General features: G+C 38.4%; 1 protein-coding gene across 1 annotated transcript in view; it reads left to right on the forward strand.

Annotated features, from left to right (window-relative positions):
• MAOA (monoamine oxidase A) overlaps positions 1-20482 on the forward strand; it is a 45195-nt gene extending 24713 nt beyond the window's left edge. Inside the window, exons 4-15 of the mRNA XM_004612942.2 lie at positions 1628-1732; positions 2454-2545; positions 4222-4363; positions 7328-7477; positions 7967-8126; positions 8850-8946; positions 11509-11562; positions 13383-13440; positions 15068-15165; positions 17536-17647; positions 17841-17903; positions 18103-20482. Coding sequence (XP_004612999.2) covers positions 1628-1732; positions 2454-2545; positions 4222-4363; positions 7328-7477; positions 7967-8126; positions 8850-8946; positions 11509-11562; positions 13383-13440; positions 15068-15165; positions 17536-17647; positions 17841-17903; positions 18103-18249 — 1278 coding nt within the window. The 3' untranslated portion in view covers positions 18250-20482. The remainder of the gene's footprint in view (positions 1-1627; positions 1733-2453; positions 2546-4221; positions 4364-7327; positions 7478-7966; positions 8127-8849; positions 8947-11508; positions 11563-13382; positions 13441-15067; positions 15166-17535; positions 17648-17840; positions 17904-18102) is intronic.
• Positions 20483-22595: the final 2113 nt, after the last annotated feature.

Below are 22595 nucleotides of genomic sequence, written 5' to 3' on the forward strand. Positions count from 1 at the left end.
ATACTGCCCCTTGAGAACTTCCATTAGTGATCCCTGAAATGTGAGTCAGGAGTAACCCCAGAATGTGGCGCAAGAGCCATAAAATAGTGAATCATACTCTAGTGCAAAATGTGTACTAGCTGATAATCTTTTGACCTCCCCAAACAAAATTTTGTTTGAGAGATACATCTGGCCTTGCTCAGTGGATTCTCGGGGACTGTAGAAGATGCTAGGAATCAAACTTGGGTCTCTAGCATGGAAAGTAAGATATTTTATTCTTTAAAGAAAAAAAGGAAGTATGTTTGACTTTAGACTACCTGGACTTGCTTTCTTTTTATCATAATTCACGTCTTCGCCTTAGCTAGCACCTCCCCTGCATTTGCACAGCACAAAATCTGTCATGGAATTGTACAAAAAAATGGCTCATAAATTAGTCATTTTCATGATAGAAGTCTTGATATCAAGGAGTGGTTACTAAACCAGGCTAAAGAGAAAAGGGTTTACTGAAAGGCAGGTATTAGTGAAAAAACACTAATTTTTCCAAATTCCACAAATTTGGAAGCTAGAAAATGGACAGATTGGGAAAGTTCTGGTAAGTTAGGACTAGGACGGACAGCTATAGTCTTTGTAGCCACACTCATAAATCTTTGTAGTAGGAAACATCTGCTTAGCATGCTGCTACAGGGATGGAGAAACCAGTTAACTTTCTTCTCTCTTTGAGTGACCCACTCCAGACCCACAGTTGTCTGATAGTATGTTAAGACTGAAGGCTAATGGCCGACTCCACTAGGAGCTAGGGGGAAAGTAGTGCTTGGGGAAGAGAAACACATAGACTTCTGAAACAAAAAATGGTACACAAGATAGTTATCTGTATGGAACTATCCCCAAAGGAGAAAAGGTATTTTCTCAGGAAGAAAGTAGGGTATTACTATTACTAAGAAAACAGAAAAGGATTGAGGTCACCAAAAATGGAAACAGCCATTATTCCCTATTAATAAAAAAGTTTTTATGACTTGGGGCATAGTCTATAGTCTAGCCTGTCTTAATTTAGCACATGTGAACCTTAAAACACACTGGGATATTTGCTTTGTTATTCCAGTTCTTTATGTAATTCAAGAACACTCTTTGTCATAGTACTCACATCTGAGTGGGAACACCCTTTGAAACAGATTCTGTAAAAATTAGAAGCTAAGAATAATGTAGCCTGACCATTATTATTTACAATTTGACTAATATAAAAATCTTATCATGATATAGCATTGGTTTACAAACTGTAATGTTTGGGGAGTATATCTTGAAATGTTCATTGCTATATCTTACCTCACCTAATAACTCTCTACCATAGTTCATGGTAGCATCAGCTATAGGTACTAGGATGAGATACCTTTATTCATTTATTTTTCTGTGTAAGCAGAAATAAATTTAAAGTTATTATTTATTATACATTAAAGTGCTAATATACCAGGGAAATTTTGCTAATGTTGTTGATAATTTGGCATTTCTGTAGATAAGATATATTTGTCTACATTATAGAAGATGCTTTTGACATTGTAGAAGATACTTTGAAGATGGCTCTCAGGTTGACTTGTTTGGGGTTTTAAGAATACCATCCTAACTTAAGGTATCATGCTTTACTTTTATGTTATAGGGAAAAAGTTATCCATTTCGGGGTGCCTTTCCTCCAGTATGGAATCCTCTTGCGTATCTGGATTATAACAATCTGTGGAGAACAATGGATGACATGGGGAAGAAGGTAAAGTGTGTTCATCTTGCACATGAACTATTATGGAAATAATGGTAGCAACTGTTTGATATCCTTCCACAACACAGGAAGCATAATTCTGGATATTGATGTCTATAATTTCAAATGTAGCCAACAACTCTGCTGATTTGGTAGTGCTTCCTACTTAGAAATGAGGAAAATGACTACCTTAAAGTTAGATAATTTTCCCCAAGACCACATAGCATAAGAATCAGGATTCAGACACATATCTCTGATGTTAATGCCTGTGTGCTCACAGTTTCATGCCATTGAGCATTTATAGGACATTTTTTTCACATGCCTTATTTAGAGTTGCCCTCGTCTTATAATTTGTTACGTTAGATAGTAAAGGAGAGCTTGCCTCTTCTGACTTTTTCCTTTTTTCACTTGTTCTGAGGCTCCATAACATCAGTATTATAAAACTTAAAACTAGGAACTTAAAATGGGTGTTAGCTTTGAATTATCATCATTTCAATTGGATATTAATTCATACATTTATATGTTATTATTAAAATTGTTTTTACAACAGCTTAAGGCATGGGATCTAAGGAACTAAACATCGTACTCCCACCAATATTTAAACATAAAATCCTGTGCTAAACACACATTCTAAAGGAGGATGTAGACTCGTTTATAGAGTTTCTCCTGAGAGCCTCTTGGTAGGACAGTTAACAGTAATCAGTACACCTGAATGTCAACTCTTTCACTACAGATTCCAGCTGATGCGCCTTGGGATGCCCCCAATGCAGAAGAATGGGACAAGATGACCATGAAGGATCTCATTGATAAAATCTGCTGGACAAAGTATACTTAACTATATGAAATTTCATTTTATTCTCCCTCTGACACTTTCTGTCCTATCAACTTTGAGGTTATTTTAGATACTTTAGGGGAGGTTTGATTTCTCCCAGGAAGGAGTTACAGTGGATGGGGAACAGATAGAAGGCAGGATTGTTGGGAGTTTGGGGCATGGGAAAATTCAAAGTTGGAAGGCGGAGGTTGGTATCTTCCAGAAATTGTGTACAGAAAAGTAAGATAGGAAGTGTTGCAGGATGGTACCGTCTGGAAATGAGCAACAGATGATAGGGAAAAAGGAATTATTGTTGATGGAATGTTCTAGAATGAACCACAGTGGGTAGGGTGAGGTAGACAGGAGTCTGTGATGGTGTAGGGGCAGTATTTTCTTCCAAAAAGTAGCCAGTTCAATGGAGAAGTGGGTAGAAAATAGGGGTTGATTTTTGTGGAGTCGCTGTGTTCAGGAATGAGCCACAGTGAACTGGGTAGTCAGGATGGATGGCTATGTGAGGAGATACTGTCTTTTAGGAATAAGTGACAGATAAATGAGAAAAAAATAGAATGGTTTTATGGAGGTAAGAGATAGTGTATCTTCCAGTAATAAACCACAGTGAGTAGAAGTGGTGAGAAACAAAATTGGTATGTGGTATACATGTGTGTATTTGCATGTGTTTGTGTGTGTGCGTGTGTGTATGTGTGGCGGGGGTATTATATGCAGCAAATGATAGTGGGAAACAGGAAGTGTTTTATCTTCCAGGAACAAGCCACAATGTGTGTATTGGGAGAGACTAGTAGAAAGGTGTGCTATCTTTCAGGAAATAACCATGGCTAATATGAGAGAAAATGGTAAATTGGTATAGAGAATGGGACCTTGCAGGAATTCTCTACAGTAGTTGGGAGGTGGGTGGGAAACAGTAAAGGTATATAGTGTTTAGGGTTATACTTTCCTGAAGTTAGGTACTGAGGGTGGAGTTAGGTGATGGATAACGGGAACTGGGAGGAAGGAGACAATACAGTGGGTGAAATGGTAGTATCTTCCAGGAATTATACACAGGAGCTATGGTATATGTGCAGAAGTAGGGGGGCTGGAGTAATAGTGTCTTCCAGGAAGGAACCACATAGATGGTGGATTGAGTGACAGGAAAGCTGGGGGGGGGGGGATACGATGTTGTGTTCTAAGAATTGACCACAGTATATTAAAGTAGACTGGATAGGCAGATGGTATCTTCCAGAAATGAGCTGTAGTGAATATGGAAGATAAAGAAGGGATGCGTAGTGTGAAATAATTTATGTGCCAGGACTAAACTACGGGAGACAGAAAAAGTGAGTACTGTGGGTTAGAAGTATTTAGGAGTAAGCCACAGTGAGTGAAGGATTGGACAGGATAAGTTTTAAAATGGTAATATGGTATTTTCCAAGAATGATCCACAGTGATTTGGTGGTTGGGACAGGATAATAATAATTGAAGTTATCCCCAAATTATTTAGAGTTACCCCACAGTTCCTTAGAAGCAGGAGAAACCCTTATTCCCCCCAACCCAATAGTTAAACACTTTTCTTAAGCTGTTGAGTCCACCAGTGTTTTTTCAAAACCAATAAGAATGCTTTTAACCATAATAAATTGTGTTTTAAAAACCTGATGTCTGATGCATTTAAGTCTGACTTCTGCTCTTGTTCTGTGACCAGGACTGCTAGACAGTTTGCATCACTCTTCGTGAATATCAATGTGACTTCTGAGCCCCACGAAGTCTCTGCCTTGTGGTTCTTGTGGTATGTGAAACAGTGCGGAGGCACCACTCGGATATTCTCAGTTACCAACGGAGGCCAGGTATGGAGGGCCCATGCTCACACCATAGTGTATTTGTGTTTCTCCCTTATTCAGAGCAAAGTCTTAGTAATTGTTTTGTATTCTGAAACATGAATAATTAGCAGCTTGAAATGATCTCAACAAACATTTCTGAAGATAAAAATTCTTGTTTCCCTTTCAGCCTAAAAATAAGTTCACAGCTAAAGAATGCTTTGTTTTGAATTAACTAGCTTTTGGGAATTCTATTTTTTCCCTTTTGGAGAAAGGTAAAATTTTAGGCTATTTATATAGAGGAACCGAGTTTCTAAAATAAGTTATTATTCAGGAAGTTCTAGTGCTTGAGGTTCAGCAACACTGAAAACATGAGATCTAAGCTGCAAACACTGAACTTTGTAATGTGCCTGTCATTGTTGATAGTGGTGGTGAGATTGGTCTTAAAATATTATATGCCTGTAACTCAACTGTCAATAACTTTGTCAATCACAGTTCTTTAAAATTAAAAAATAATAATAATAAAAGTTCTAGTGCTTGTAAAATAGCCTTACTTAAACTTATGTCTGGTTCTGCCAAGTAGTGCGCAGGGTATCTGAGGACCTTTCTTGGCTGTATGAAGATAACTGGGCCAGTAATTCAATTTAAGGGCCCGAGGAAGCAGTTGTGCTTGGGCTCTTTGGTAGTTGGAACTATCAGAATCACCTTGGCAGTGCTCCAGGGCCTCAAGGCCCACATCCTGCAGTACTTGGTTTCCTTTAGGGCTGTACCCAGTGATGTGTTGGATGTGCCAGGAATAGAACCAGGGTTGGGCACACGCATCCTAACCCCATGATATCCCCCTATACTAAGCCTCCATAAGGCATTTATGGGCTTATTCTGTCTCTGGTATTCTTTATGCTAATTATTACAAAGTGTAGTGACTATTCTTTATTCTTTCAGTAATAAATTTTGCATTGCTTGGTTAATAGTGAGTAAACTCTGATTGATTGAACTCACAAAAACCAATGAAAAGACAGATCCTAATTCCCTAATTTTCCAGTCCCTTTTTACAGGGTCCATATGTGAAGTGGATAGCGCAGTGGGGAGAGTGTTTGCCTTGCACATGGCCGACCTGGGTTCGATTTCCAGCATCCCATATGGTCTTCTGAACACCTCCAGGGGTAATTCCTGAGTGCAGAGCCAAGAGTAACCCCTGTGCATCACTGGGTGTGACCCAAAATTAAAAATAAATAAATAAAATAATAATAATAATAATAATAATAATAATAATAATAATAATAATAATAAAATACTGCCCACATGGGAGAGCCTCGCAAACTCCCCATGGTGTATTCATATGCCAAAACCAGTAACAATGCTGGGACTCATTCCCCTGACTCTGAAAGAGCCTCCAGTGCGGCATCGTTGAGAAGAACGAGTAGAGAGAGGCTTCTAAAATCTCAGGGCTAGGACGAATGGAGACACTACTGAGACCGCTTGAGAAATTTGATGATCAACGGGATGATGATGATGATGATGATGATGATGATGATGATGATGATGATGATGATGATGAAGAAACAAATACTAAGCCAGGGAAATAACTCAGTGTGGTGAAGATCATGCTTTGCAAGCAGGAGCCACAGGTTTGATCTCTGGTGCCACATGGCCTCTAAGCACTGAGCTAGGTGTACATCATGAGCATAACTGGTTTTGACCTAGAAGTGCCCCCCAAAAAAATTTCAACTGTACTAAACACTGAGGGCTAAACACTAGACACCTAATGGAAATATGTTTGTGGTCTTTCCTCTATGCTAGGAGTCTAAGAAACCTTTGAGAAACACATTCATAAACCAAAAGGGTTCTGTTTCTTAAGGAAAGTCAGATTCATGAATTTAGGTCTAAACTACCATGTGATTACTTTTTTGGGGCTTCTTTTGGGGGTCACAACTGGTGGCACTCAGGGCTTACTCCTGGCTATGCTCTTGGGGGTCACTCTTGGCAGGGCTCAGAGGACCATATGGAGTGCCAGGGATTAAGTTCAGGTTGGCCACATGCAAGGCAAGCACCCTACCCACTCTACTATCTCTTGAGCCCCATACTGTGGGAATACTTTTACAAAGAATTTAGGTGTCTTCTTAGAATAATGTCCAGTTTTGTTGGTTTTTTTTTTGCTTTTTGGGTCACACCCATTGGTGCACAGGGTTACTCATGGCTCTGCACTCAGGAATCACCCCTGGCAGTGCTCTGGGGACCATATGGGATGCTGGGAATCGAACCCAGGTTGGCCGCATGCAAGGCAAATGCCCTACCTGTTGTGCTATGGCTCCAGCCCCCATGTCCAGTTTTTTTTTTTAAATCACAAAAATCACTGACACTGTTTTTATTTAAGGTTTCTTGGAAGAGCATGATTCACATACCTAATTGTCCCATATTGGACTGTGCTTCAGTTTCCTTACATGTTTTCCTTTCTAATAATTAAAAGAATTTTCTACAATAGGCTAAAACTGTTTCCCTGAGAATTACAAAATGCATTGTATTGAAAACTTACTTTCTTAGGTTTCTATGATGAGAGTAGCAGACTTCCTTGGAACAGAATGAACATGGTCTTTTGGGGACTGCTCAAGGGAATGAATTCACTGATTAAGAGAAACTGCACCTGTTAAGAGAAGTACAGGATCCTCCCTTTCCCAGAACTCCCTCTAAGCATTGTACTTATGAGCATTTTTAGCTGAAAGACTTGCATATATTTGTATTACTGTCAAATTTGAACTCATTTCTTCTGAATCTGTGCTTTTGTAGACTAAAATTGCTTTTTCACTGCTGTGCAGAGCATGATGTTTGAGGTACCTTGGTGTATACTATGTCTCTGTCCTAATGAGTTCCTCCAACAATTAAGTATACAGAGAGCAGAGCTATGGCCCAAGACATTCTGAGAGTCTTTCTAGTCAATAGCAATATGATTTTCCTTCCTTGGGCTTTAGTGACTTTTTCTTTCTGTTTTTTTCATAGGAACGGAAGTTTGTAGGAGGATCTGGTCAAGTGAGTGAACGAATAATGGCCCTGCTTGGGGACAGTGTGAAATTGAACAGTCCTGTCACATATGTTGACCAGTCGGGTGACATCATCGTTGTAGAGACACTGAATCATGAACAGTACCAGGTAATTCAATTCAGTTAGAAGAAGCACACATGTGCTAGAGAGAGTGCGGGGGTTAAGGTACATGACTTGCATATGGCGAAACCTGGTTGATCCCCAGAGCCACATGGTTCACACACCCCAGCTTCTACAGGGCCTGAGTAGCACTGCATCTTCAGGTCCTCTCTTTAACTGGTAGACTGCTTAGTTGAGTATCAGAGAGAGTGATACTGAGCACCAGTTGAGAGGCTCTCCCCTCCCAAAATGAAGCACATAGTAAATATTTGGCTTTGTATCATCTACTCCAGCAATTGCATAGTTAATACTGGAATTTATTCCCTATCCAGCCTTTGAACTTATCACTTTGGTTGATCTGCCTTGTTCTATTGTGTTGCCTCATATAGGCCTCATTTTGTACCTTATACTTTCCTATCACTGAAAATAATAAAGATATTTCACATCTTTAAGATTATAGTTCACAATTAAATTGTTATTTTTATGTTTGTGTTTTAGTGCAAGTACGTAATCAGTGCAGTCCCTCCAGCTTTGACTGCCAAGATCCATTTCAAACCCTCACTTCCACCAGAGAGAAACCAGCTAATTCAGCGTCTTCCAATGGGGTCTATCATCAAGTGCATGATGTACTACAAGGATGCCTTTTGGAGAAGAAAAGGTAGAGTACTGTTACTCCAGTTTAAATTACATAAAATGAAAAAGCTGTACTGTTTTATAGCTTTATACTAGGCACTGAAAAGAGTTCTGGATCAAAATCACAATCTTTCTATCCTTAATAGCCCCTGAAGAACACAAAATTAACCAAAAGCATGTGCTGGTAGTGGGAGAGAAAGAAGAGAATTATACTAGTTGCGGGGCCACCATTATCACCATAAAAAGAACCTTGCTTTGAAGTCACATGTCTCTGGGCTTGTTCAGTAGATAAGGCTTACTAGCCAACATTAATTTCTCCCTGTAAAATGTTTATATAAGATCTATTATCAGTGTTTGATCCAGATTAAATTAGTCAGGGTCTAAATGAATATGGTAACTTCTGATGGTCAGCCTTCTCCACTCAAATAATTTTTTCCTGTCACTTCTTCCATGTGTCCATTGGAGTAACTGCCTCCAAAATGCCCCCCATTCACCCCCAGGACCTTTTTACCCTTTTAGCCATATGTGACCTTTATATGAAGGTCATCAATTATGGGTCCTTTTTTGTATCTCTGGGTGAACAGATATCCCTGAATAGTCAGTTTGTATTTAAAATGAATTAATTCCTCTAAGGTTGAGGCACAAAGACTGATAGTTTAAGATTTGATTTCTTCTTAATATTATACATCAAATTCTCCCCATTCCCTAAATTTCTAATGTCTATTATTATATTGATATTCTTATTAAGATTTCTGTGGGTGCATGATTATTGAGGATGAAGAAGCTCCAATTGCAATAACTCTTGATGACACAAAGCCAGATGGATCGATACCTGCCATCATGGGGTAAGCCCTGCTTTTACTAAATTGTGTGGATGCTGCCTGAGCATGTAGTTTTAGAACAGAGTTCACGCAGTAACAAATAACATTACGGAAATGAATCATGTTTCCCTGTATTAAAATGATTCTATAATGTTTTGTATGTGCTACAAAATTACTGGGAAATTATTTCCCAAAATTGATATCATTTGAATTTATTATTATTTATTTATTTTTCCCATAAAACTTACATGTTGAAGAGAGAATGGAAGAAATAACTTGGCAGGTGACTAGAGTTGGTTCTCCATGTCGTGGGTTAGGTACTGTGGCATTTACTCATTCTTCAGAACTTTATGCAGATTTATTATAACATACATGGCAAGTGCCTTCCAGAAGTTAATGGGTTACTTAGAAAGTTCCTTAAAATGGATATTTTGATCTGTTTTATATGGATAATTGTTCCCACCCTGTTCTTGCCTTCAAGATAGATTGTCTCCACCCTGCTCTTTGTTCTGGGCAAGGGCATCCTTGAAGATAGGAGTAGTAATCTCAGCACTCTGCCATAACTAGTGCCCTTTGGAACCAAAAGGAATTGTACTTTAGATAGAGCAGTGTAAAGTCATTGACCCAAAGCTTGCTTGCTTGTTTTTTCCTCAAGAAAGCAAAGTTAAAGAATAATTTGCCTGTAATGATAATTAGATCAAAGAGGTTATTTCATTCACAACTTGAGATTGGATAGAAATAGCCAACACTAATATCCCTTTGAAATTAATGTTGTGGAATTGTGGGAAGTACCCCCAAATCTAAAATGATTGCCAATTAAATTATTTTACTTTTCGTTTAAAATATTTTTTATAATTTATAATTTTCACTGACATATATTTAAAATAATTTGTTCTTTTTTTTGGTTTTTGGGTCACACCTGGCGATGCACAGGGGTTACTCCTGCTTTAATTACCCCTGGCAGTGCTCAGGGGACCATATAGGATGCTGGGAATCGAACCCAGGTCCGCTGCATGCAAGGCAAATGCCCTACCCACTGTGCTATCACTCCGCTCCAAATAATTCTTAACATAAACCAAAAACTTCATTATTAAACCAAACAAAATTATGAACATATCCATAAAGTTTAGTAGTTTTACTTGCTTTTAGCAGTCTACAACTTCTTTTGAAGTGCTGCTATTCTCTGGATAAACACTAAAGTGTTGCTTCTCCAGATGATCTTCAATAAGAACCCTAAAGGAATTGCCTATAAAACAGTTTAATTTGGGCACGAGGGAGAGGATGAAGTCTGATTTCAACCCTCGAGTTTCAGTCCTGATCTACCTGTCTGTCTGGTATGGAAGCCAAGAAGTGATTTTTAAAATATGCTTTTTAGTAGAGAAATTACTTCCATTGTTATTTAACTAATTTGGATTTTAAAAAGTCTTTCAAATAGTGTGATTAAGGACTCCTTATCACACTTTTCTTCCTTTCTATCTTATTTTTTCACAACTTTGTTCTTTAAAATATATGTGATTAGTAATTGGCACACTAAATAGGATCCACTTGATTAATAGGAAGCAGCTTGATTACAGTAAAGTTTCACTGAGTTACTGAATACTGGGCTGGAGCGATTGTACAGTGGGTTGGGTGTTTGCCTTGCATGCAGCCGACCCGGAGAGCCCGGCCAAGCTACCGAGAGTATCCTGCCCTCACGGCAGAGCCTGGCAAGCTACCCTTGGCTTATTCAATATGCCAACAACAGTAGCAACAAATCTCACAATGGAGATGTTACTGGAGCAAATTGATGAACAATGGGACTACAGTGCTACTAAATATTGGGATTCCATAAGACCAGTTTCCCATGAAGACACCTCAGAGATGGAAATTTGGGCACAGGAGATTTTTCAGATGTTCTCTGGAGATAACTACCTGTGGGAAGGGAAAGAAATCAAGATCGGGCATAGAGAGAGGTTGTCCCATGTTGGCCTTAGTCACTCCATAGGAAGGTCTGGATCTAGCTACGCTTCAGAAGTATCCCACACTGAACTGAGGGGACTCTCCTAGATTTCCACTGCACCCCAGAACCAGTCATTCTGAAGGTAGGGAAGACTTGAACCATGCAGTTCTCTGCTGTAATGTGCAATTTCTAAGAAAGTTCTTAGCTGTGAACAGAGGGCACAGCTTAGTCTTGAAGGAGGATCTCGATAACTCACTATGATAGTCACTACAGGCACTTATTTATATTTGTTATTCCAGCTTTTATCAAGTATTGGTACAAGGCAACCATGATTAGCAGTATAATAACTTAATACAACATCAATTCATCTAGTAATTGATTTCCTACTATATGCCAAGAAACTGTGCTAAATTTGTGGGGTAAAATACTGAACAGGAGATAATGTATTATTTAAGAGTTAACAGCGTTGTAGGGGTATGGGACGCAGAGGCAGATTAAAAAGAGCATGGGGTTTGCTCTGGTAGTGGAAAATGATGAGAGGATGTGGGAAAGCTCCTTAAATGCTCTAGGCAGAGCCAAGAACACTTCAAAAAGAAACAGTTCTTAACCCCTGAAGTTAATTGTTCATATGTATCCTCTTTTTCCAGCTTCATCCTTTCTCGCAAAGCTGATAAGCTTGCTAAACTTCATAAGGAAATAAGGTAGGAATTTACATCTAAAACATATAAAAGGTTAACTTTGTGTTGTGCTGTATCGCAATGCTGACAGCTTGGTAAACTTCATAAGGAAATAAGGTAGGGATTTACATATAAAACATATTAAAGGTTAACTTTATATTGTGGTAGCATTAGCAGCTTTAGGAAAACCCTAAATCCTAGTGAATTAACCTTTAACTTTTTGCTGCAATCCTTTGACACAGTTGTTGCCAGTAGCATACTAATTTAATTTGGTACGTTTGTGTACATTTTACAATGGTTAAAAAATAGTTTCCACACAAGATAGATGATGAAAAATCATCAGAAAAAGACTTAGAGAATGAGTTCTGGTCACCTTACAATGTTGGTAGCATTTTTACAAGGTTTTCTGACAAGTATGGAAATCTTACATACATAAAAGTATTCCCTCTATAGTTGATACTCCTTTTCCAGTGGCTTGCGATTATAAAATGAGTTATTTTAGGACAGTCTTATTTTATCTTCCTTTTTATCTTTCTGCTTAGTTGTATTTGTTTGGTTTTACCTTAGAATCTTTTGTTTGGTAAAATCATACCAGAAATAATCACCTGTCTGTTCCAGAGCTAAGAAGTTCTAGGTTTCCTTTTCTTTATTAGCTTTCAAAGAGGACCATTATTCACACAAATATTTCTCTCCAAATTTAATTTTAAAATAAAGCAGTAAATCCACTAGAAACCCTTACTTGAGAGTTGCACTGATGACTGGATTTCAGGGAAAAGCTACAGAATGACATATGTTTGCACACAGAATTGTGTATTTGAATCACTGTGCAGCTTGATTTATGAAAGGGAATTCTTTTAATATCTACCCACTTAGTTTGTAAAGATGACTTTGCAATCTGTAAAGACAACTTTGGGTGTGCAGCTGTTGAGGAATGATTAGTCCAATGTCCCACAACTTACAGGAAAAAATTATGAAAATTCCAAGAGTAACATGCATTTTTACTATGCCTCACTAAGATTGAAATTCTCTTGAATTTTCTGCTTTCCCTACTTATTAATAGTAGACTAAATACCAGCTTGAATGTAATTTCACATGTTTGAGTGCATGCTATCTCCCCGACTCCAAGCTATTTATTGTTAAGATATAATGTGTTCCATGTTCTGGACTAGTAGTATATGTTAGTAGTTTTCAGCCACTGATCCAGACTGTTGCAGGCTCACAGGTGAGAAAGGTTGAAAACCACTTATTTACATATCAGATTAAGATGGTAATTAAAGGTTGTGCTTTAGGTAATATCAAATTGCATATCATGCCCAGATACTCTTTGAAAATTGTATTCCTAAATTATTCTGTCAAGTGACAGGATGACCATAAGCCTCCCCGATACAGTATATTTTATGTTGTGCTTAAAAGATTAAATAAACTTCCTATGTTTGTAGATTTAAAAAACAAATATCAAATAGTTAAAAGATACCATCATATGTACTGTAGAATTATCAAAGGGATTTTCCTGGAATTTTTTATATTCTGGTTAAGTGACTGCCTAGATAGAATCAGTTCTTAAAACTGAATTTAATTTCTTTTTTTCTGATTTTGCTCTCAAATATTAGGTGCAATCATAAAAATAAAATATAAAAAATGAAGAAAAATTCTGTGGAATCATCAAATCAGTTTATTGTATCATGGCATAGAGAATTGTAGTATAAAGATTTATGGAACTGTTTTGTGTATTTACAGAAGGCCATTGGCCATTGATTTAAATTTTTCTTTAATCTTGTTAATCGGCAAGAGCTCTGAAACTCATTGGATTTATTCTGCACTAACTAGTTATTACTTCCTTATAGAAAGAGGAAAATCTGTGAACTCTACGCCAAAGTACTGGGATCCGAGGAAGCTTTACACGTAAGAAACACCCAGCTCTTAATCCCTAACAAGTTCTGTCATTTGCTCTAAGTATAAAGCAAAGCAGATTATAGTTTCCTAATAGTCTTATGAGAGAGTATAAAGGGATATGCTTATTGAAGGATTAACTTTTGCAGTCACAAAAAGCCATTAAAAGCTGCTATCAGGTCATTGCAATTTCTAATCTGTGTTCCTTGTTATAAGTGTTCACTAAATAACTGGTAACCAGTTGTAATTAGAGCCTGGAACTGCTGTCATTAATTCTGGATGGTTGAGCTCAGTTTCTCGAACAGAAGTTCTGACCTCCTAAATATGTTATTATTTATTGATGAACGCACCTACATAATAAAATAGAATCAATCTAGTCTCTCTGCTAAGGCCAAAGCCATACAGATTTATTATTCCATCTGTAGGGTAAGTACAGCTGTTCAGGAATTTCAGTGCTCTTAGTCATTGAAAGTGATTATGAGAATGAAAGTTCTTTTTGAAAAATATCCCAGCTGGGGACTTATCTCTGGACTATTCAAATAATAAGGTTGCATAACTTTAGGGCAAATCAGTGAAGCCTCTGTCATATCCTTTGGGAATACATTTTCATCTTTTTATTTTGGAGTAACACCCAGAGGTATTCAGGACTTACTCATGACTCTGCGCTCAGGGGTCATTCTTGGGGGAGCTCTGGGGACTCTATGGGGGCCCAGGATCGATCCAGGGTTGGCCATGTGTGAGGCAAGCACCCTTCCCATTGTACTATTACTCGGGCCTAAGAAAATTTTCATCTTAATTGTTCCCCTTTTAGCAGGATTTCTGTCATTTAATTCTTGAGCTAGGAGAAATTGTTCTGTGGGGGAAAAGAACTTTTTCATACACCTTGTTTGTCTTCTACTTTCTTTTCTCCCTGGTAATGCTTCCATAGATAGGGAAGAACATCTGTTATTTAGAGCAGTGTTCTTTAGAAGCCTTTTTTACACCTGCTGACTGGTACCTGTCCCACATAACCCAGCATATGCAGACTGGAAATTATTACCAAGCCTGTGATTTTTAGGCTTTCTTTTTTTCGTTTTTCTTTTTGCTTGTTTTTGCTTTGGGGCTACTCCCAGCAGTGCTCAGAGCTTACTCCTGGCTCTATGCTTAGGGATTACTCCTGGCAGCCTGGGGAAAACATATGAGGTAACAGGGGTCAGGCTTGGGTTGGCTGCATGCATTTTTCAGACTTTCTATGCCTGGAGACCAACATCAACTGATGAACTGGTGGTTGAAGACCACTGATTAAGAGAATCCAGAGACTTAAGTAGACCTTTCCAGAACCAGATTATTGATGGGTTTATTTGGTAGGCTTAGATATAAAGATTTCATGATCTAGGTAGAGATATCCTCTCTTCCAGATACTGGGATGCATTATGTTTCTGCTTACTAACAGTAGTCATCATATTTTGTCATTTGGTACTTCATATAAGGTGATCCGTAACTTGCAGTTGTCATTTTTCTCTTGCAATGCGTTAGAAAAATCAGGTCACCATTTTTTAATTTACATTTTATTGTTAAAGTAAAACATAAGTCTTCATTGTTGACTGGTAACATTTAAGCTTTGTATTTCCTTTGTAATTTTCTCCGCACTGAACTGCAGCCAATACACTATGAAGAAATGAATTGGTGTGAGGAGCAGTACTCTGGAGGCTGCTACACTGCCTACTTTCCACCTGGCATTATGACTCAATATGGAAGGTACTATTCAGATACAACACCAACAATACCAGCTATTAAAGCACATGAGTGTCAGACTTTAAAAAGAGATTAGAATTTTAGAACCAGTAGTTAATATTCTTATTTCTAATGTTCTAGATTGTGTATTTCTGGTTCTCTATTATATAGGTGCGTATATATCAGTATATAGAACAATAGCTGCCATCCTGCTGAACAGTAGCAAACACTGATGTTCAGGTGTCAAGATACATGTAAGAATTCCACAAGGGGACCTTTTTGAATTCAGCTAGACATTTAGTCTCACAGGACAACTTTGAACTCCTAGGCACCAGTCTGTATGGAAAGTATGGGCCAGCACCATACTTAAGAAAGTCCAAAGTTACAGCCTCTGGCCAGGTAACTATAATTCATGAATAGTCCTACCCGGTTTACCAATGTGGGATAATAAGAGGCATTTTTAGCATAAGCATTGCTTTATGGCAACAGTGACATTGTACCTTCATCAGATTTCTAGAGAAGAGAAAATTAAAGGTCATGGTTGTCATAGAGAAGAAATAAAAGTTTGTTAACCCTTTCTTTACATAAGCTTCATGTTCATCCGTTTGATTCTCTTTTTGTATTTGAGCTACACCTGGCTCTGCACTTAGGGATCAGATCTGGTAGACTCGGGACCATGTAGGGTGACAGGGGGTTAAACCCTGGTCAATAACCAGGGTTGTTTCAATAAAGAAAAGACACAAGGCTAGGGTAGGAGATTTATTGGGGATATCTCTTAGGAAGTGAACTGACCAGAATATAAGGTTCACTCCATAACTCTGGTTCTCCAGAACTCTGACCCACTGTATTATCCCTCCACCCCTGTTTGATTTTCTTTAATTGAATCAAATACACTCTGTGATATCAGGATTGATTAGCTTGAGTAATTCTGGAGTAAAAGTGGAAGCCCAAAGGATAGTGATGGGAACAGGAGTAGATGAAGTCAGAGATTCCTGAATGGGTAAAAAAAGTGATGTGGGTTGAGGTAAAAAGCCTTTGGAATGGATGCTCAGGAGATGCCATGAAAGTCTAGGTAAAAGTCAAAGCCAACATGGTAGGACAGATAGGACAGGCATCTATAGCCCAAGCCATGCAGGTTTCTTTTTAAAACCTCTTTGTAAGGGGAGGACCATGTCACGTGCCCTCAGACACTCTCCTGGTCAATACACAGAAGTTCATTATATAGAGGTTATTGGGATGGGGAGCACACACCCAGTGGTATTCAGGGCTTACTCCTGGCTCTAAGCTCAGGGATCATTCTTGGGTGTACAAGGCAAGCCCCCTGCCTGCTGGATTATCTCTTTGGCTCCTATAGAAGTTATTTTTAAGGAGACAGACATAAAATCCTCAGCCTTTTCCCATACCAGAAATCAATAGATCTCTCTGTCTTGCCACTCACCACTATGATTTCTCTTGATATTTTTCACAGTGCTTGCAAGTCTAGAGTCTGCAGTCATATGCAGTCTCATTAAGAATGCTCTCATTGGGAAAGACAGTGTAGGGAGCAGAGTGAACCACGAATAGAAAATACATGGTAAATCTGAGTATGGGGGTGGAGCGATAGTACAGTGGGTAGGGCATTTGCTTTGTATGCAGGCAACCTTGGTTCAATCCCCAGCATCCCATATGGTCCCCCAAGCACCACCCTGAGTGCAGAGCCAGGAGTAACCCCTGAGCATCACCAGATGTGACCCAAAAAAAACAAAATATATGAGTAAATAAACCTGAGTATAGATTTAAGCATGTTCTTGCATTCTAATTTTGGCTGTCTTGGAAAAGGTCAGCTTCACCATTAGTGAGGATCTGACGTTTAATTGTCTTCATCTTGAAAGTTCAGATTCTTGAGTGTAGACCTGGGGGGAAAATGAGGGGATTTTCTCCATTGACTGGGTATTTGGGAGGATGAGGTTTCGACCACACTTCCTGTCTGTGTTCAGGGCTTTTTCTTTCCTTTTTAGTTTTTGGGCTTCACCCAGTGGTACACAGGCCTTATACCTGGATCTACAAGAATTTACCCTCGGTAGTGCTCAGGGGACCATGTGGGATGCCCAGGATAGAACCCAGGTCCAACCCATGCAAGACAAGCACCTGGGGCCATTGGGGCTTTTTCTTGGCTCGTGCTCAGAGATCCCCCTTGATGGTACTCGGGACGATATACAGAGCTAGGGATTGAACCCAAGTTGATCTGGGCAAGGCAAGCACCTTAACTCCTGTACTATCTTTGAGGCCCCTTGACTAGATATTTTTGAAGCCACTTAAGTTTCCCTTTTGTTGACCAAATAAAGGCAATTACCAGTTCATTTACCATCAATACCTTCCTAGGTAACTGTATGTGTTCTTCATGTTTCCTTGAAGGGTGATTCGCCAACCTGTCGGCAAGATTTATTTTGCTGGCACTGAGACTGCAACTCACTGGAGTGGTTATATGGAAGGAGCGGTACAGGCTGGAGAACGGGCAGCTCGAGAAGTAAGGGAGGAAGTTCTACGTTCTCACTTAGTCTTGACAGCAATTCTGGAACCAGATCTTCATACTAACTAATCTGTACATTTACTTATCCCCTTAATCTTCTCATGCGGTTCATCTTTGCTGTAGAGATGGGCTTGAATCTCACAATTACAAAGCTTCCTTGCTAATATAATACTATAACCACTTCTTTCAGGTCTTACATGCTTTTGGAAAGGTGGCAATGAAAGACATATGGGCCAAAGAACCTGAATCAAAGGTAAAGTTGGAAAATCATCCCCATTGACCAGTAACTGAAAGTATAACTTCTTCTTTGTGTCATTCCATCTACCCTTTGATGTGTCCGTGTGAAGATGCACTCTCTGGGGTCTATTTATGCATTGATTGTCCAGAGAAGTTTTAATTGTCTTTTGTCAGTGCTGAAGTTTTCTGCTAATGGTCTGTGTTCATTCCTCTAGGATGTTCCATCTGTTGAAATCACTCGAACCTTCTGGGAAAGAAATCTACCATCAGTTCCAGGCCTTTTGAAGATCATGGGCTTTTCTGCATCAGTAACGGTCCTGTTTATTGTGTTAAGCAAATCCAAGCTGCTAACACGATCCTGAGCTCACAGTGTCCAGCTCTCTACTTGTTCTTTCTTTATATCAAAATCAAAATGTTGATGATTGTCACATTGGCTAATTTCGAAGTCACAGAGTGTAACCCTTCAGTTTAGTTTGGTAGTGCTGATCGTAAAAACAACACAAAGAATCACTTTGTCAGCTTCAGTGGTATCAATTTTCATTGTGCAGTCTGTGTGGCTAGCTAGCATTACATGGTAGAATGAAACCAACCATGTTCTCAATCGCTTAATTTCAAGGTGTTACATTTGAAGTATTCTTCAGAAATATCTCATATTTTTTCCTTACTTTAACCACAAGTGGTGAAATGGTGAGGTCATGGTCCAGAGCTTTAGAGAGTCAGCTTCCTGGAGTAAGCTGGTGTGCACTGAATAAGAGAATGAGAAGTAGTAGATGAGCAGGGGTGCATCTTTCAGGCTCCTGCCTCAAATATTTTTTCACCATTTCTAATTCATATAATGTTTCTACACAATCCTAAAATTTGTGCCGTGTTTTTCTCTTCCTGAAGAGGATAATGCTCATGTTCTTTTAAAAATTGACTTGTGTAGTTCCCCAGGTGAGCAAAGTAAAGTAGTGGCAAGACTGTCTCCCTGAATGCCTGACTAGCTCCACAATGAGACCAATTGCAGTGGGCACCTTCTTGTTTTCTTGGAAGGTGACAAGACATCATTTTGCATCAATGATGGCATTTCTGCCAACTTCAGGGCATTTTTGCCTTTTTTCCCTTTTTTTAGACCCTCTAGCTGTTTGAAATCCCCATTGTGGCACTTATGTTTTTTATTCTTTTCCCTATAACTATAGTAGAATTAGGTAAATTTTGTTAGCATAAATATATCTTCAACAGGGCAACCTCTGGGCAAATAGCAACATGCCAGTTTCTCTCAAATATGTACTTAAAAAAACCAGTTTATTTCTGATAGCTATTTGTTAAGATGGCCAAATATTAAAGGAAATGAGAGCATTATAGTATAAGAATACTTGTTTTAGTTACCAAATTTTATAGAAGACATCAAATTGAATGATTTTATATATGAAGACTAAGTTCTCTCTTTTAGAAATAATTGGGCTGAGAACATTGCCCACTTTTGGCCTTACCATTTTCAAAACAGATTTTTAAAAACTCCTTCCAAAGATCTCAACCATAAAATGCTTTTTAAAATATAAACATATGGAAAATCACAAATGTGAGCAAAAAAAGCAGTTGAGAAGATTCAAGGGGCTTGTGCATGCAGTGAAGGTATGCAGTATTAACTGATAAACCACATAATAAACGAGACATTTCAACTCAAGTTTCTGGATAGCTGAACCTTACTCTTGTGTGCCAAATTTTTTAAAAAGATATTTTGATGAACATAGTGCAGCACATATATAAGCTAGATTCAAATTCATCTTTTTATTGCATGACATTGTGCATCAGTTATTTTCTACTTTTATGAGAGAGAAATCATTGTGTTGCCCCTATAGTAAATGTTGCACAATTATTTTATAGCTAGTATACTGCTTTTCCTATCTTTTTCTATTCTTAAAATTTTAATCTTATTCTTGTTATCTTCATTTCCTCAATGCCTTTTAACATAATCTCCTGTCTATTTTTTTATTGAATGGGAGTTAAAGATTACCAAAGGAATGCTATTACAAAATTAACCTTATCATAAATTCAAAATTAAGTCATTGGGTACTGGTGTGAAGATTTAAAGTATTCTAACATTTGGCCTATCCTCCAAATAATGAGTGATATCAATTTAATTAGCCCTGTTAAGCTACAGATGTTCAAAATGCATACCAATCCAGGTGCACCTAGAAATGAAATTTGAGTTCAGAATTCCCACCATATATTAGGTGGTACCAAGGTCTTTGGTCCAACCCAGACCAAATAACATCAGTTTCAGCAACTGATAAATGACCCCATTAAGGCATCCACTTCACAGATTAGAAGGCTATTTGGCTTCACTCCATAGTAAGGATTGAGAATTAGATTTTAAAAGTTATATTGTCACAACTGTTAAGTCTTACACAACATTAAAGAAAATTTAGATTGTGTATTGTATTGTGAGTTCTGTTTAGTTTGATCGTGAACTTGGAATCTAATGTTCCTGTCTGAAATGTGCACCAGTACTACATGTGGGAGTACGCATACATGTGTGTTTTGCCACTGAAATACGGTTTTGCCTGTATGGTACTGTTTTGTTTAATAAAGTACACTACTGTTTATGATTCAGATCTGAGTCCTTTGTTTAATCATCTGAAAGTTCAGTGGCTTCTTAAGCTGAAGGTCACTGTGCAGTGTTGTGTATGGGGGATGGGCTTAAAAGATCGCTTCATTTTTTCCTCCAGTTTCTCAAATCTTTTTTTAAAATTTAACTGTTTATTTGAAATTTCAAGAGAACTGATTAAACACTAGAATGTTGTTATCTGGCTGACTGGGCCACAGAAAATGTGGAGTCTGATAATTTTTTTTAGCCTGATTCACTTTGTTATACCCTGAGAAAATTACTTTGGTTCTCTGCTTCAGACTCAACTGGAAAAGGGTAGGTTGGTTGCACTTGATGGATTCTAGATTCTAAGAATTCATTTCATGGAAGCATTGCATTATCTGTGCATTTAAAGCCAGTACATTGTTTGCCTGTCAGTATGGTGAGAAAGTTACTCAGCCTTTCTATACTTGGTTCATTCTTTGTCTTAGGTTGAGTTCACTGGAAACAGACTCTAAGAAACAAGGCTAGAGGGGGCAGAGAGATAGTACAGCAAGGTAAGGCACTTGCCTTGCAGCAACTGACTCGGGTTTGATCCCCAGCATCCCTTATCTGAGCGGTTCAATAGTGAGCACTGCTGGGTGTGGTCCAGAAACAAACAAAAAAGATCTATTGGGATGTCTCTTAGGAAGTGAAATGAAGTAAAAGCTGGAGTGGTTAGGAGTTAATCTACAGGGGCTGGAGCAATAGCACAGCGGGTAGGGCATTTGCCTTGCACATGGCCGACCTGGGTTTGATTTCCAGCTTCCCATATGGTACCCCGAGCACCGCCAGGAGTAATTCTTCAGCACAGAGCCAGGAGTAACACCTGTGCATTGCCAGGTGTGACCCAAAAAGCAAAAAAAAAAAGAGTTAATCTACAAAGAGGTAGCAACTGAGGGGCCTTCAGAAAATTATCTGGTGGACTAGGGAAGGCCCTTCAGAGTTCATCATTGAGGCAGTGGGTTGGGGGGCGTCAGGCCTCTTTCTTCATCAGTTATCTCTGGGAGGAAAACTCGGATGATCCCTTGAATAAAATAGATTCAAGTACAGTGCCTAGTGAGGAACCTTATTGAGAGGTAAACAATGAGATCAACATTTTGGGAATTCATGGAAGGGTACCCAAAGTATACACCTTATTACTCCCATCTGCAAAAACATGGAATAGTCCTTTGTCATGGAAAATATGTGGACTAAGACTGGTTTTACAAGTAGGGTGGAGCTATTTTTTGTGAACCTATCTCTGTTAGGTAAGGGGAATGCATTTAGAGGATTATATTTCTATATTGTTCTAAAAAAATTAGGCATCCTTAGTTTATAATACCAACCATCAAAGGTTTAGTTGTCATTTATCACTAATTGGCTTCCTCTATTCATCTTTCATTTTTATATTCTTTTCCTCTGGTAGTGACCATTTTGTTCTAAGAGTAAGAATTTTTTTTTGTTCATTTAGTTTCTTTATATTCTGCACATGAGTAAAATCTAACAATTTTTGTCCTTGTTCTATTTCTTTAGCACCTCAAGATTCATCCATGTTGTGTCAGGTAACAAGATCTTATCTTTTGTATAGCTGTGTAGTTTTTCCCTGTATGTACATACACATATACATTCATCAGTTTATGAGCACACATAGTTGTTGTTTCCCATGCCTTGGCTATAGTGAATAGTACATTTCTGAACCAGTATATGGAAGAAAAGAATTGGAAGGAATTCTGGAAATGTACCAATCTGTTTCATTGAAACCCTCTACAGTTTACTAAGAGAAAAATTAGAAAGGAAAAATGCGTATTTACAATCAGGAGTCCAAAGTTCAGTGTTTTTAGGAATCAGACAACCAAAAATAAACAGCAGGTATAAGGGATCATAGAGTAGTGGAGAATGTGTCCGATAATCCTTTAAGAGTATCTGTATCCTAACTGCTTTAAAAGATTATTAATCTACAGCCAGAGAGCTAGTGCTTGGGTAAGGCTCTTGTTTGCCTTCCATGTGACCGTCACTAGTTCTCCTCTTGGTATCACAAACGATCCCTGGAACCCTGAACGCTGAGACAGGAGTAAACCCTGATCACAGGCAGGTGTGCCCATATCGCGCCCCCTGCAA

This window comes from Sorex araneus, chromosome X, assembly GCF_027595985.1.
Source record: "Sorex araneus isolate mSorAra2 chromosome X, mSorAra2.pri, whole genome shotgun sequence".
Lineage (NCBI taxonomy): Eukaryota > Metazoa > Chordata > Mammalia > Eulipotyphla > Soricidae > Sorex > Sorex araneus.